The following is a 14,687-nucleotide window of genomic DNA, read 5'->3' as shown; positions in this document are numbered from 1 at the left end:
CGCTCTCCTCTGTCAGTGAAGAGAGTTAGAATAATAGAATAATGCAGACATAGTGTACCTAAGGTGTATACGCCCAGTACATGCATACTTGAACAATACATTGGTGGCCAAGTAAGTAGTTAAGTGTGTGTGTGTGTGTGTGTGTGTGTGTGTGTGTGTGTGTGTGTGTGTGTGTGTGTGTGTGTGTGTGTGTGTGTGTGTGTGTGTGTGTGTGTGTGTGTGTGTGTGTGTGTGTGTGTGTGTGTGTTCATGTGAACCTGTATACACATACGGTACACCTGACCTTTGCTGACTGTTTTTGCCTGATGTTGCATAAGTTAAGCTTTTCATACAGCATTTCCAAGGGAAAGAATTACAAATAAAAAGGAACACTTTCAGATTATGGAGGAGCTGTATTATATAATCTGGCCTAAATGTCATGTACTGTAGGTACAGCATGCAAATGTGTTATATGGTCTCTCTCCCTAATAAAATGCTATTTATCAGGCTGTCATTATTTGTTTATCCTAAATAAGTTCTCGATTGGGAACAGCTGAGTACCCGGGGACATACGCACAGTAATTATTTACATTTATTGATGGTTATGAAGTAGAGATAAGGGCTTGCGATGGTCACTGACTGTTGGTGTTGTGGAGAATAACAGCAAGGTGGATGCATGCTGTAGGACCAGTGTTGCCAGATTGGGCGGGTGCCCGCCGAATTGGGCTACTAAGGATGACCGTCTGCGGGTAAAAATCGGACAAATTGGCCATTTGGCGGGGTTTTTTTTCCAGCCGTTTTGGGCCCAAGAGATGTCAATGTCATTTGTTGAATTTGGGCGGAATTTAGCTTATTTTGGCGTTTTTTGAGAAGCTTTTGGGCGGGATTTGGTCAGACACTTCTGGCAACACTGTGTTGGACTCTAGTATGCAAAGGGCAAGTTCTTCCCGCCATCATTATGAGGGCCATCATCCCAATTTTACATCTGGACTGAGCTTCCTGGAAACATTTTAATCCACAATTCCCTCCTTATTGAATGAACTGCTGTAAATAACTGTTTGATTTTCTACTTTGTAGCATCTCTTAGGGAAAGGTAGTGTGTGGCACCAACTGGGATAACACTTAAAGGTACACTGTGCAAGATCTTTAGTTGTTTATGTCCAGAATTCATGCTAGTACCCATTCACTAATGTTACCTTTTTGATGAATACTTACCACCACCATCAAATTCTAGGTATTCGTTATGACTGGAAAATGTGCACTTTTCATACGTGAAAAGGGGGATCTTCTCCATGGTCAGCCATTTTGAATTCCCAGAAATAGCCATTTTTAGCTGTAAAAATGACTGTACTTGGGCCATACTGGAAAATGTTAGTTTATTTCTTGGTAAACTTTCATGAAAAGATCACATTTGGCAATAGGCAAGCAACCCAGTTTCAATGAGCAGCACAGTTTCAGTACCTTTTTTGGCCATTTCCTGCACAGTGTACCTTTAAGAATAGGGGTCACATGTTAGCCGCTAATACATGCCTTACTGTCACTGTATAACTGTGTGTGTACATCAGAAGTGTCCGAATATAATCGTATATTTGTGTGTATATTATCATATATTTGTGTGTATATAATAGTATATTTGTGTTTATATTATCATATATTTGTGTGTATATAATAGTAATAAGGATCTAGTAGGCCCTTGATTTTGCTTGACACGTATCCCGGAACTATAAGTCTCTTATGCAGACTGTAAGTGTTATCACCAGTGGTAACACTTTCAATAGCATCTACTGTACCTGTTTAGTTTAGTTTAGTTTATTTAGTTTTGTTCAGCAGGGACCATGCACAATAGACATTGTTTACAGAAGTAAAATGATTGCTTGTGCCAAATTATAGCTATATAGCTAATTTCCATCTGCAATCCCTGGACAGGTAAAACAAATATTAAAATAGCCTACAGTACAAAATCAAATAAACTAAATAAAATAACCAACCCCCCCCCAACGCCCACACCCACCCACACATTAAAATACCGTACAGTATGAGTCATATTTAGAATTAAAAAACATATGATTAATGTTGACAAGACTGGTTGGCCTGATAATCAGTAAAGCTTTTTAGGTTACTGGGTAGACTATTCCATGTTTTGCCTGCCCTGAAAGAGAAGGCTGACTGAGCAAAAGCAGTTCGTCGGATTTGGGGATTGACTACAATCACCCCTAATGCAGGGCTGATAGTATTCAGGCTCCATGCCTGATTTCAGGCTTGACAGAGTTTGCAAAAATAAAAACATTGATAGTAATTAGCCATTAGGGTATTCTTAGTGTTACAGGTTCAGGGTTTTCTTCTACTATCAGGCTTGAATAATGTTCATACAGAGGCTATTAAATGTTTGAATAATGTGTCAAAATGAGCCTACGTTACGTCACTATGCAGTATCTTGTCGTCTGGAAAAAGTTCAGGCTCAGGATTTTTTTTCACTATCACCCCTGTGGATCTTCTGGTGGGCGTTCTACTCATCAGTTCAGAGCAGGGTTCTTAGAGGTGGGGGTGCTGCATTGTGAATGATTTTATGGATTAGCCACAGCTGTTATTAAGCATTAACTACACTTTAAATTATATTTGGTAATTAGGAGCGTCATCATTTGCTGATGACAAATTGTTCTACTATATTTCTATACAGTGTTGCAAGTGTATTGAGTGTGTGTCTGTGCCATGTCTCTCCTCCACCTGCACAGGGATGCCCGTAACATGGCGCGCGACGTGCAGAGTGCACTGCACCAGGCGGCTGAGGAGGTGGGTGGCCTGACGCACACACAGGCCGTCGACTACTTCAAGCGCCTCATGACGAAAGGACGCTATTCACAAGACGTGTGGAGCTGAGGGCTGAGGGCTGAGGACAACACCACCCACCACCACCCTCCCAAACGTTTCTGGAATGGCCTGGGTGCCTAGTACTGATGCTTTTTCATGTCGTGTCCAACTATGGATGAGCTACCTAGGGTGGCCAACTTTGACAGACCTGGACATTTCAACAACCCAGTCGACCCTTTCTCTTGTAAGCAATGACACTCTTCATTTAGAGTCCAGGGAAATACAGTATATATACACACCACTCATTGGTGCCATGGGTTGTCTGCTATCCACAACCCGACTTAAACTGCTTATAATTCACCCTCTGGAAACTTTTTTATCATCATTATATACCCTACCTCACGTTACAGGTACAAAAGATACAGGAAAAACAGTATGCTGTATATCGTTCATCAAAGTTTACCATCACCCTCATTACCACTCTCAACAAAATGATCTGTTGTTTATTATGGAAATCACAAGAACTACTATAGTGGTTTCTGGTTACCATCTTACTCATCGGCAAACATAGGACAACTGATTTCCACATGGTTGACCCTATCCTTATCGGCAGTCACTGGCTCTTTCAGGAGGCTGGTGCTGAAATGTGTTAATGCGCCATGAGCAAGTGGCTTGCATCGTTGCGTGAGTGGCTTGCATCGAGTATCGTTGTTAGAGGTCTCTCTGTGACTGTAATGAAACACACACACCCCCACATCCTGTTGCTGTGGTCATACACGCTTTCAACACAGCATCATCGTCCTCGCTCATCCCCCTGCAGTCAGTTCCGTAACCAACCTCACATAACCTCATAGTGGAACCAAGTGTTTCCTCCTGGTGTATTAATAAGTAAACTCTTGGCCAACAGTACTTCCATTCTGCACTCTCCTACTCAGCACTACTTCCCCATATGGAGGACTGTGTTTCCCTATATCAGATGGCAGTGGTGTGGATCGGCACTGCCCTCACGATCCGATTCGATCACGATTCGGGAGGTAGCGATTCGATTCGATTCTATGCGATCCGATCCGATGCAATTCTACAATGCATTGCAATTACAATACATTTCTACTGAAAGCAAAGCAAATGTTTAATCAGTCATGATGAGGCAATACAAGTAGTCAGATACTGAGTAACAATTTATTGGCAGTTTTCTGTATCAGTCTGTATCAGTCTTGCAATGTTTTGAAGTGCTTTTATTTTTTATTTAACATTCATTTGCTCCCGAAATACGATGGAAGTAATTGAAACTTTAAAAAATTGCCGGATCGATTCTGGATCGTCCATGCCCCACATTGGATTGCATCGCCGAATCGATCATTGTTGACACCACTATCAGATGGCACCTGTTTCTATGGTAAATATGAAAGGGAACGGCGTTTGTTTTCACTTTGTGGTGTTTTTTGTTTTGACTGCCATCACATTTTCATGGGTGCCACCAGAGCAGAGAGACTGGGAAATTTGCAACAGATGTGATGTGTGCCTTAAATGTTTTATTTCAAGTGTACGACACAAAAAAAAAAATCTTTTGCCATGATTTTCAAAAGCTTGGCAGTAATATTCTGTAGACTGTAAATATCAATAGACTTTTGTTTAATTATAAATTATAAACAACATGATTCGTGGCAAGCCGTGTTATTTTGGCCAAATCTGCCCCCCTCCCCTGCATGTGCGTGACGAGGTGTTTTTGCCTCAGTCCTTCCTCTTTCACTGAAGTCTTGCGAATGCAAAAAACAGATAAACATTCACATGTGGTGTGTTTCTGTGTCCATTCTTATCTTTCAGTGAACTGTGTTTCAGTATATAGACGGAATAAAAGGGAAGTTACACACAGCGGCAATGTGCTGCCTCTTAAGATGATAATCTACATCAGGGGTTCCCAACCTTTTTCAACTTGGGGCCCACTCGAAATTGTCACAAATGTTCGGGGCCCACCTCTGACCCAATTATTAACAATAAAACTCAAATAAATCAACGACAACACACACCAAAATATGATTATTATTTTTGGAAAATGATTTCAAGGCCCACTTGGAATACCTTCAGGGCCCACCAGTGTGCCCAGGCCCATAGGTTGGGAATCACTGATCTACATGTTATGTAACTGATGCATATTGGCCTGTACAGTACATGACATCTGAACACATAAAACCCCTGCTGCTGTCTCAAAATAAGATCATGCAGCTCAGCTCTTAAGAAATGCATTATATTGTTCACAATCATGCTGACTTTGACATGTTTCTGCGATAACTAACTACCCAAGTTATAACTGGTGTTACACTACCTGTATTATCTCTGTCTACCACCTCGAGGGAGAAAGTGTTTATGCAAACAACTGGGGTGGACACATGTTGCAAAGCTGGAAAATTACAACTGTGCTGTCATTGTGTGACATGGTAAAACCTGTCGAATCCTCTTACCACTAGTGACGGAAGAAGGAAGTTTGCAAAGGGCATGATCTATACCCTACTGGTCAGTGGTGAAAATCGATCAGGAGTCAAACAAAAGATCTTTTTTTTTTCTGTCAGCAAAATGTAGCATGGCTGTATTTCCCATTTGTCCCAATAATAATAATAAGCAATCTAAGTTTTCTGACCTCGGTCTGCTGTTGTCTGTAAATAACATTGAGTTTGGTTTTACATTGATAATAAAACATGACTGAAACACAGTGTAGTTGCTTGACAGACACTTTGTTATTACTCAACTATGAGGTTCTTGTTCAAAAATAGGCTTTTGGGTCAAAGACGTGCAAAATGGCATTATCATTCAGTGTAACGGATGCCTTCTGCTGACTGTAACGGTAAAAAAAACATGATTTTTAAATTGTTTCAAGTGAATGGATGACAGCCAAGGCTTTCATGAATTCACTGGAAAAAAATAAAATAAAAAGAGTCCTGTTTTTACAGTTACAGTCAACAGAAGGTATCCGTTACACTGAATGACAATTTCATTTTGCACGTCTTTGACCCTTTTGCAAGTTACATACTGTACAATGCTCAAATAGCTTGTAAAAGCAACTATTGCACCAATATGAGCATGTCCGACCATGAGCATGGCAACAATTTAAAATTAAATTGACAACCGCACTTATTAAAGCATTTGCAATCACTAAAACAGCAATAACTTCCTCACTGAAGCAGACAGCCAGTATAGAACCTGCAATTTATGACTTTATCACATTTGGTTGAAATGAATAGTAAAGCAAGGCACATACTGTACAATTTTACCCAGTCATTTACGATTATAAAGAATTGCAAAGTATTAAGAAGTGTTTAGGCAGGCTTACAAACATACTTGAAGACGGTGCCAGGGTCTAATACAGCTGCATGGATGAACATTGTTATGAAATTTAAAATAAAAGTGTGCAGAGGAGTTCATACCTCATACCATTCATACCATGTCCTTCACCAGAAATTACAACACACAAATTACATTCTGTATACATACTGTCTACATCAGGGGTCCCCAACCTTTCTGGGTCTGAGGGCTACCAAGGGCTACCCGAGGGCTACTGAGAGCTACCCGAGGGCTACTTTTGTTCAAAATCCTCTACTGATGTCTTGGTATCATTCTCAAATCACACTATTATTGAATGATAATTTGCTTATAGGTTATAAAGAACAAATAATCTCGTATTTAAACCAAGAAAAGCATTAACTGTGATCTAAAATCTGGTAGTCTGGTAGTATTAACATCCTTTGTGGGCACCTCAGAAGCTCCTGGAGGGTTACCTGGCGCCCGCGGGCACCACGTTGGTGACACCTGGTATACATGCTATTTCTCTTCTGGTATATGAGAAGAACTCAAAGTCAAAATATCAAACGTAAACAAAATCATTGCAAACCCCTTCAGTGATGTGGTCTCATGAAAGGTAATGAAATATTTGGTCTTTAGGCCATACACATCTAGAGGGACTCACTTTACCAGAGTTCACATGTGGATGGCTATAATCCTTCAACGTCATTTTAGATGGTACCACAAAAGAGGACAGTTCATTACTGTTAAAGAGACAGCAAGGCTGCAGGAGTGTAAAACGTCTCTGAATCTGTAAACACAATGGGTTTGCCCTTTGGAGTAAAATCTTAAGGGCTCAGTGCTTTGTATAGTGCAGGGATGTCAAACTCAGGCCCGGGGACCAAATTTGGCCCGCGGAGCCATTTTATTCGGCCCACGAAATCATTTCAAATGTGTATTACAGTTGGCCCACATACACCATTAATATATAGCATAACACAAATTCAACATGAAATTTGCTGTATCACAGGATGTGCAGACACATTTTAACAGACAAATGCGATGGGAAAGAGTGTATGTGAAATTTAACTATGAATATGAAGTGCATGCATACACAATTTTAGTCCATTATTACAAATAATTGTTGAGTTCGGCCCGCGACTTCGTTCCAGATTTGAATTTTGGCCCACAGTCAATTTGAGTTTGACACCCCTGGTATAGTGGATACTATAGTGGATACTACATTCTAGTCACCTTTTCTGTGCAAGGATGTCAGTCATTCATCTACAGTGAGATAGAACCTCGAGACAGAGGGCCACCGATAGTCTGGATAGTCCAATATCATCCATGACTTAAATGCACTTAAGTGCAAGGCACCAAATCCCACATTGCTCCAGTGGCGGTAGCCATAAACTCTGTACTTAACTGTAAAAATCATAAAAAACAGAATTGCCTGCCAAATGTTCAGCGTTCTGGTGTTCTTAGTGAGGTTCTGAAGTCTGGGCCTGAGGAGTGGGGGCTCCAGAGCCGTGGCCAGAGCTGGGAGGTGCAGGCATGGGTATGCTGGGGGGCAGCCATACACCTCCTGTGGGATACGGACCAGCATGCAGCTGACTGTGCCCATATGCAGCTGCTGCACCCACACCATGTCCAAACTGACTATGAGCAGGCGGCCCTGGATATGGCACATAATGACTTGGAGCATATCCACCTCCATGGCTATGGCTGTGTCCACCATGGCTGTGTCCGTGTCCGCCATCATGGCTGTGTCCATGGCCGTCGTGGCTGTGCCCGTGGCCATCATGGCTGTGCCCATGGCCTCCGTGGCTGTGCCCATGGCCCTGACTGAAGCCGTAGGGTGCTGCAGGAAAGGCAGCAGGGCTCGGCTGCTGGGCATAGGAGGAGTGGGACCAGCCCTCGTAAACGCTGTGCGTCGGAAAAGAGGAGGAGGCAGCCGTGGCGGGTGCGTAGGCCTGCACTGGGTAAGACCCGGGAGAGGGCTTACACCTACATGACAGGAAAGGTTGACCATTAAAACTTTTTATTTAATATTCTGTAAAAAAAAATAAAAAAAATAATGTGTAATGTGTAGAGCAATGCAAGTTTCTAAGATTCCACATAACACGACCCCCCCAATTCCATAGAACAGGGGTTCCCAACCTCTTCTTAGGCGAGGCATCCTTTCAATACATGAAAAATCTCAAGGCACCCCAAACCAACAAGCCGTAACCTGGTATTGCATCCGATACCACACAAGCTTAGATAAGTAACACATTTGGAGACGTTCAAAGTTGCAGCTTTATCTCCGACAGGCTATGTGTAGGCCATAGGCCTACTGGGGTGACATACATTTACTTTATTGTGTAAATAGTGGATGAAGAATGTAAACGTAAATGGTGGATGAAAGATTTCACTGACTAAGCATTAATTTAGACAAGAATTATATTACATAACTTGTTTAATCTATTTAGGTCAATTTCACATACTGTCAGCCACGTTTCCGCGGCAGCCCTGGGGGGGGCGTGCGGCACCCCAGGGTGCCACGGCACCCTTGTTGAGAAACAATTCCATAGAACTTCCATTGCCAAAACATTCTGTGATGGTACAATCATATACGGTAGGTTCGATGTCATGACCAGAGACAATACAGGATTTACTATACTACATTGGATTTACTTTACTACATATGACCTTGATCACGGACGGCGTAATGAAATCAGTTCATTCTTTTGAATAAACCCTGTGCATTGGTCTGCAAATTTTTCAGCTACCTAACACCCACGAATGAAATTACATCAACGCTTTGGTCATGTTCAGTGCTTGAGTACTTGAGTACCCGTCATCACATATTACGTCATACAGTTAACATACCGTGCGTGTAGAATCTCTCTCCTTTCCTCTGCGGATGAGGGGACGAACTGGACGCCTGGGATCCTCCTCAGGAGCCTGAAGAACGTCTTCTTCTCCAGAAGAGTGGCTCTGGACTCAGACATCTCCAGTGGAGAGAGAAAGCCCTTTCCGTCTGTTCAAAACCAAGACTTAAGGAAAACACCCAGAGAGAAAGATTCATGCAAAGTTCAGGTCCTCCCAAATACTAAACATCTATATCATATATGAGAGAATCTCTTGCATCTCTGTGTCAATTGTTTACTGAATATCACCTTAATCATGTTATCACCTTAACATGATTTGGGCTCATTCTCTGACTGAGGGACATAGAAATAATCAGAGAACATCAGTCAGACAAATCCCCCCCAACATAGAACCACCATTACAAATGCAAGCTTTGGTGAACTCTAGGCTAAGTAGAATTGACTGGGTGGCTCACAGTAAAAAAAGTCATACATTCAACCACAAGTACAATGGTTTCATTCTGAGCTTTGATGATGAAGGATACAGATGACTCCCACAACGATGGCGACAGCATTACACAGCAGCACCGTGCCCGGCACGACCAGCGTGACGACCAGCAAAATGATCCAGGGAAGGACCACCGTGGGCACGTTGACCCCAAAGAGGAAGGCCCTCTGCATGCGGGAGCTGATGGTGACCATGCCCAGGAGAGACAGCGCCACAGGAATGAAACCTGACGCCGTGTTGTTGGTGGCGCTGGCAGAAGGTTCTTCCGAGAAGACCACCAGCGCCAGAAGGGAGAACAGCAGGCCCGTGAGGATGGCGTGCAGTGAGAAGAGGTAGAAGAACCGCACCGTCCCCACACCTCTCTCCAGCGAGCTGCTGAAGGCCACCAGTACCCCTGCACTGACCAGCAGCTGGGCCACGTCGCGGTGGATGAAGCAGTAGGTCAGGAGCTTGTGAACTGCAACGAACATAAGAGGGTTAGAGGAGGAGAGGGATGAAACAAGCAACTGGTAGGATCTTATGAACTGAAATGAAAGGGAGGGAGAGGAGAGCAGAGGAGTGGAGAGGAGTGAAGGTCATATGAACGGCAATGGAAAGGGTTAGAAGAGGAGAGGGATGATGCATAACTGTAGAGGAGGACTTAGTGAGAGGAGAGGGGTCAAGGAAGAGGCAAGCCGGTTTTAGGCAGTGGATGTAGTGATTTGGTGCCGGGAAAAAAATCATAAAGAATTTGTATGCCACTTGTGCTTTAAGGCTCAATTATAGACTGTATGTACTCAATCCATTAACAGCGCAGACAACACCTTGTTGCATGCAGGTAAAGGCTTAACTCTATTCACAGTACCCCACTGACTCCATGTTATCTTTCTACCATGAATCTGGCTTCAGTGGCTTGGCACAGTGGTGCATCCCCAACGCCCCTAATGTACTAATGGCACACAAATGAACTCTTAATACCCAGAACTATACACTTTTACTTAGGCCTACCTAGGCTTACTAAGAACATAAATTGATATACTGGTAGGCCTACGACTAAAGCCCAATGGTCTTCTCACCCTAGGTGTGTGATTGATTGATCACGATTTAACCACAGGTATGTCGGGCAATGTTAATGTTTGGGTAACAGGAATTAATGCTGAATGAATGACCAATAACACGTCTCACCATAACCACTTGAAAAGACGCTGGAGTCGACAGCCAAGGTGTTCCAGGAGACATCTAGAAAGCTCGTGATAAGGCATACACTCAAGGATGTGAGGATTGTCAAGCATATTCCGCTTGTAACCTCGAACGACGAGGTAACTGGTTTTATCACAGACCGCAACTTGTTAAACATTGTTGTGTTGAGCTTGATAGACAGCGGCTAGCAAAGTTAATGTGATCTGTCCACTTTGTTATTTCCCACTAAAGTAGTGCAGTCTGCTGTCTGAAAAACATTTGTTCTTTTCGAAAACGTGTTGTTGCTGAAGCGCAAATATTCACAAATTCCATCCTAGGGCATGGCCAGTTAGACAATGAACAACTTTTATTCAAAAACACGCTAACAGAGAGGCTACTTCTTCTTCTTCTTCTTCTTTGGTGTTTATTGGCGGTTGGCTACCGACGTGGAGCATTACCGCCACCAACTGGTGCAGTTATGTACAACTCTTTGCATGGCTTGTTCAGGTCAGAGGTACGGAGCATTGATGGAGTGTGCGCACTAACGGGGGTGCTAGATAACAGAAATAAATAAACCAAAAAGCAAACAAATAATAATGAAAAGAAAAATACATAAAAGGAAGGGAAGCCATTAGGGAGGGAAAGAGAAAAATAAATGATCACTCAAAAATAAATAACTTAAATCCTGTCAAATAACTGGGTTGACTTCAAAAATCTCATAAGGGGGGCCCATGCAGATGGCCTATTGGAGAATGCCAGCAGGCCTTCCAGAGTTAACCTTGTCATCCCTATTGGCCTTACATTTTGCATCAGTATTTCCCTTTCACAACTATATGCTGGGCATTCTAATAACACATGTTCTACTGTCTCTCTGTGGTTGCAGAAAGGGCATTGTCCAGTGGCATGTTTCCCTATTATGCTGAGGGAGTGATTAAGTTGCGTGTGTCCTATTCTAAGCCTTGTGGTGACTGTGTCAGCTCTTCTGTCCCTGCTGTCTGGTCTTCTTGTGGGGACTTGTGGTTGGATCTTAAAACAGGAACCTCCCCTTTGTATTTGCTACCCACTGCTCTTGCCACAGTTTACAAACTTTAGTCTTGATTAGGCTCTTTACCTCCTCTCTGCTTAGGGGCACCACCAGGTTGCCTAGCTCCATCTTAAGGGCGTTTTTGGCCAGTATGTCAGCCACTTCATTGCCTTCCACTCCTGTATGAGCTGGAACCCAGAGAAAACAAAAACATATGCCCCTGTGAGACAGTCTATACAAGCACTGGAATATTTCACAAATCAGGTCAGGTCTGCAAGCAGACTTAAAAATTCATGATACTAACCAAGGCTGCCATAGAGTCTGAGCATAAAACATATTCATTTGGTCTAAGGTCCTCCGCCCATGTGAGTGCCATTAAAATAGCTAAAAGCTCAACTGAATATATTGCCAAGTTATCTGGTGTTCTCTGTTTAAGTGATGCGTCAACATCTGGTACATATACTGCTGCTCCTGTCCTTCCAGTGTCTGGATCCTTAGAACCATCAGTATACACCTGCACCCTGTCGTAGTACCTAGTGCTTAAGTAATGTTGTACCATATTGCTTAGTCCACCATACTCTTTGCTCTTTTTAGATTGTCTGGCTATATCCAGATCCACTTTAGGCATTGGGAAAAAACCAAGGGAGTGGCTGATAGTGCTACTGTGGGACAATATGATAGCTTATTCAAGTCTAGTCTCTCAGCCTCTTTGTCTCCCACCCATCCAAAACTGTTAAAATCCTTACGGCCATGCTCCCAGCACTTATTCAGCACACCTTTGGATGGATGATCATGTGTATGCCCCTGTAATGTAACCCAGTAATTTCATGCTTAGTTGTAGACGACGCAGTGGCAGTGGCATTTCACCAACCTCCACCTGTAACGCTGGGACTGACGATGTCTTAAAGGCCCCACAGCATAGCCGTAGAGCCTGTGCTCTGCACTACATTGAGCTTCTGCAAGTGCGACTTTGCGGCTGACCCATAGGCGATGCAAGCATAATCCAAGGCAGACCTAATAAGAGCAGTATAAATATGCCTAAGGGCACCCATGCTCGCCCCCCAGCTGCTCCCCACAAGGCATCTCATCACATTAACAGCCTTTTTACACTTGGTTGTGACCCTCTGGATATGTTCTCCCGTATGTCAGTTTTACGATCCATCCACACTCCAAGGAATCTGACACTTGATACTTGCTTAAACTGACTGCCCATAGAGAGTGATCTGTACCTTCGGGTTAACCCGCTTGTTAGAGGAAGCACACCACTTGAGTTTTGTCAACAGAAAAACGGAAACCCCATTTAATTCCCCATTTCCTCCACAGCACTAACTGCTGACTGTAATTTCAGTTGTACAGCTACCGCATTACGCCCTCTCACCCACAGAGCCCCCATCGTCTGCATATAATGACCTGCCAAGACTAGCGTCTACACCCACAAAGACATCATTAATCATGATATTGAAAAGAATAGGACTACAAACGCTCCCTTGTGGAGTTCCATTTTCTATGGAGTAAATACAAGAGTGAGATGACCCAAACCCGTACTTCGATACTTCTGTCTCTAAGGAAGTCCATCACCCAGTTATACATTCTAACCCCCTATGCCTATTGACTCTAGCTTCATGAGAAGACCATCTTTCCACAGCATGTCGTATGCCTTTTCCACGTCAAAAAATACTGCATTTACATGCTCCTTATTGCTTGAGCCTTCCTAACTTCGTTCTCCAGACAGACTACTGGGTCCATTGTGGTCCTCCCTTTCCTAAAACCGCTCTGGTGGCATGAGAAGCAAGTTTCTACTTTTCTAAGACATATGTTAATCTGCTGGTAACCATGCGCTCCATAATTTTGCACATGTTTGGAAGTCAAGGCAATAGGTCGATAGCTGGTAACTTCGCACTTATCTTTCCCTGGCTTCCCCTATGGGTATAACAACAGAGTGCTTCCAGATCAATGGAATTGTCCCTTCCTTCCATATTCTATTATAAAGCTGCAAAATTATTTCCTGTGCCTCAGAGGTTAAACATTCCACCATCTTATAGGTTATCTCATCCTTTCCAGGGGATGTGGTTCTCACCCCATCCAGGGCTCTTTTGAGTTCAAACAGGGAGAAAGGGAACATCCATTGCTTCGCTAAAATCTGTCTTTTTATTATGTATGTTAGGGTGCTGGCTTAACATAACACTTCTTGCTGCTCTAGCTTCTGGTGTCAGGTTGACAGAGCTATGTACTTTAACAAACGTTCTCGCCAATGCTTCTGCCTTATCCTTATTACTAATCATAACTTTATCCTCAAATCTTATGGCTGGAAGGGAAAGCTCCCTTCGTATACCACTCATCCTCCTAACCATACCCCAAACTTCAGAGATTTGAGTTTCCCTCCCAATTTCATTGCAGAGTTGTTGCCAGTATTGCCGCTTTGTTTGCCTTATAACCCTTCTTACGTGAGCCTGGGCTCTTTTATACGCCACCATGTCACTAAAACAAAAAGTAGTCTTCACCTTCCTAAACGCTTTGTTCCTTTCCTGTATGGCCTTCTTGCACTCCTCTGTCCACCAAGGAACCATCTTACGTCGTCCTACACCACTCCCCTTTCCTATTATCTCTGTTGCGGTTGCAGAGAGGCGACGCCAAAGTACTTCAAAACACCCTGTTAATGTAAGTCACACCTGCGCAAAGTAGCGCAGTGACAACAAGAATGGCACTGTGCACATCATTTCGCCACTAATTTGCGCAGAAGGTAAGATTTAGCTCAGTGGCAAAGGTTCTCAATCTGTTTTTTGCCCAGAGCCATGGAATTCCTAATGGAGCAGTCCACCCTTCTCCTTTCGACCCCCTCATAACAGCATTTTTTTTTTTCAATAACAAGCAGAATGAATTTTATATAGAAATAGGCCTACATTAATTAGCCTATCGACACACACACACACACACACACACACACACACACACACACACACACACACACACACACACACACACACACACACACACACACACACACACACAATCCTGACATGACATCAGCTCTGCAGCGCAATAAGGTCTCCAATAATGTTACAGTAATTGAGAACAGGTGAACTGC

General features: G+C 43.1%; 2 protein-coding genes across 2 annotated transcripts in view; one reads left to right on the top strand and one right to left on the bottom strand.

Annotated features, from left to right (window-relative positions):
* pora (P450 (cytochrome) oxidoreductase a) overlaps positions 1–4,345 on the top strand; it is a 47,525-nt gene extending 43,180 nt beyond the window's left edge. Inside the window, exon 15 of the mRNA XM_063202828.1 lies at positions 2,712–4,345. Within this exon, the coding sequence (XP_063058898.1) occupies positions 2,712–2,856 (145 nt within the window). The 3' untranslated portion in view covers positions 2,857–4,345. The remainder of the gene's footprint in view (positions 1–2,711) is intronic.
* Positions 4,346–7,541: 3,196 nt separating this feature from the next.
* Positions 7,542–10,970, bottom strand: rhbdd2 (rhomboid domain containing 2). The gene is made up of 4 exons (XM_063204207.1): positions 10,585–10,970; positions 9,458–9,877; positions 8,932–9,082; positions 7,542–8,067 (listed from the first exon to the last, which is right to left on the bottom strand). Exons 1-4 carry the CDS (start codon positions 10,754–10,756, stop codon positions 7,542–7,544), a joined length of 1,269 nt encoding a protein of 422 aa, XP_063060277.1. The 5' UTR covers positions 10,757–10,970.
* Between the last annotated feature and the right edge of the window lie 3,717 nt (positions 10,971–14,687).

Source organism: Engraulis encrasicolus, chromosome 7, assembly GCF_034702125.1.
Source record: "Engraulis encrasicolus isolate BLACKSEA-1 chromosome 7, IST_EnEncr_1.0, whole genome shotgun sequence".
Classification (NCBI taxonomy): domain Eukaryota; kingdom Metazoa; phylum Chordata; class Actinopteri; order Clupeiformes; family Engraulidae; genus Engraulis; species Engraulis encrasicolus.
This window is presented reverse-complemented; position numbering and strand designations above follow the sequence as displayed.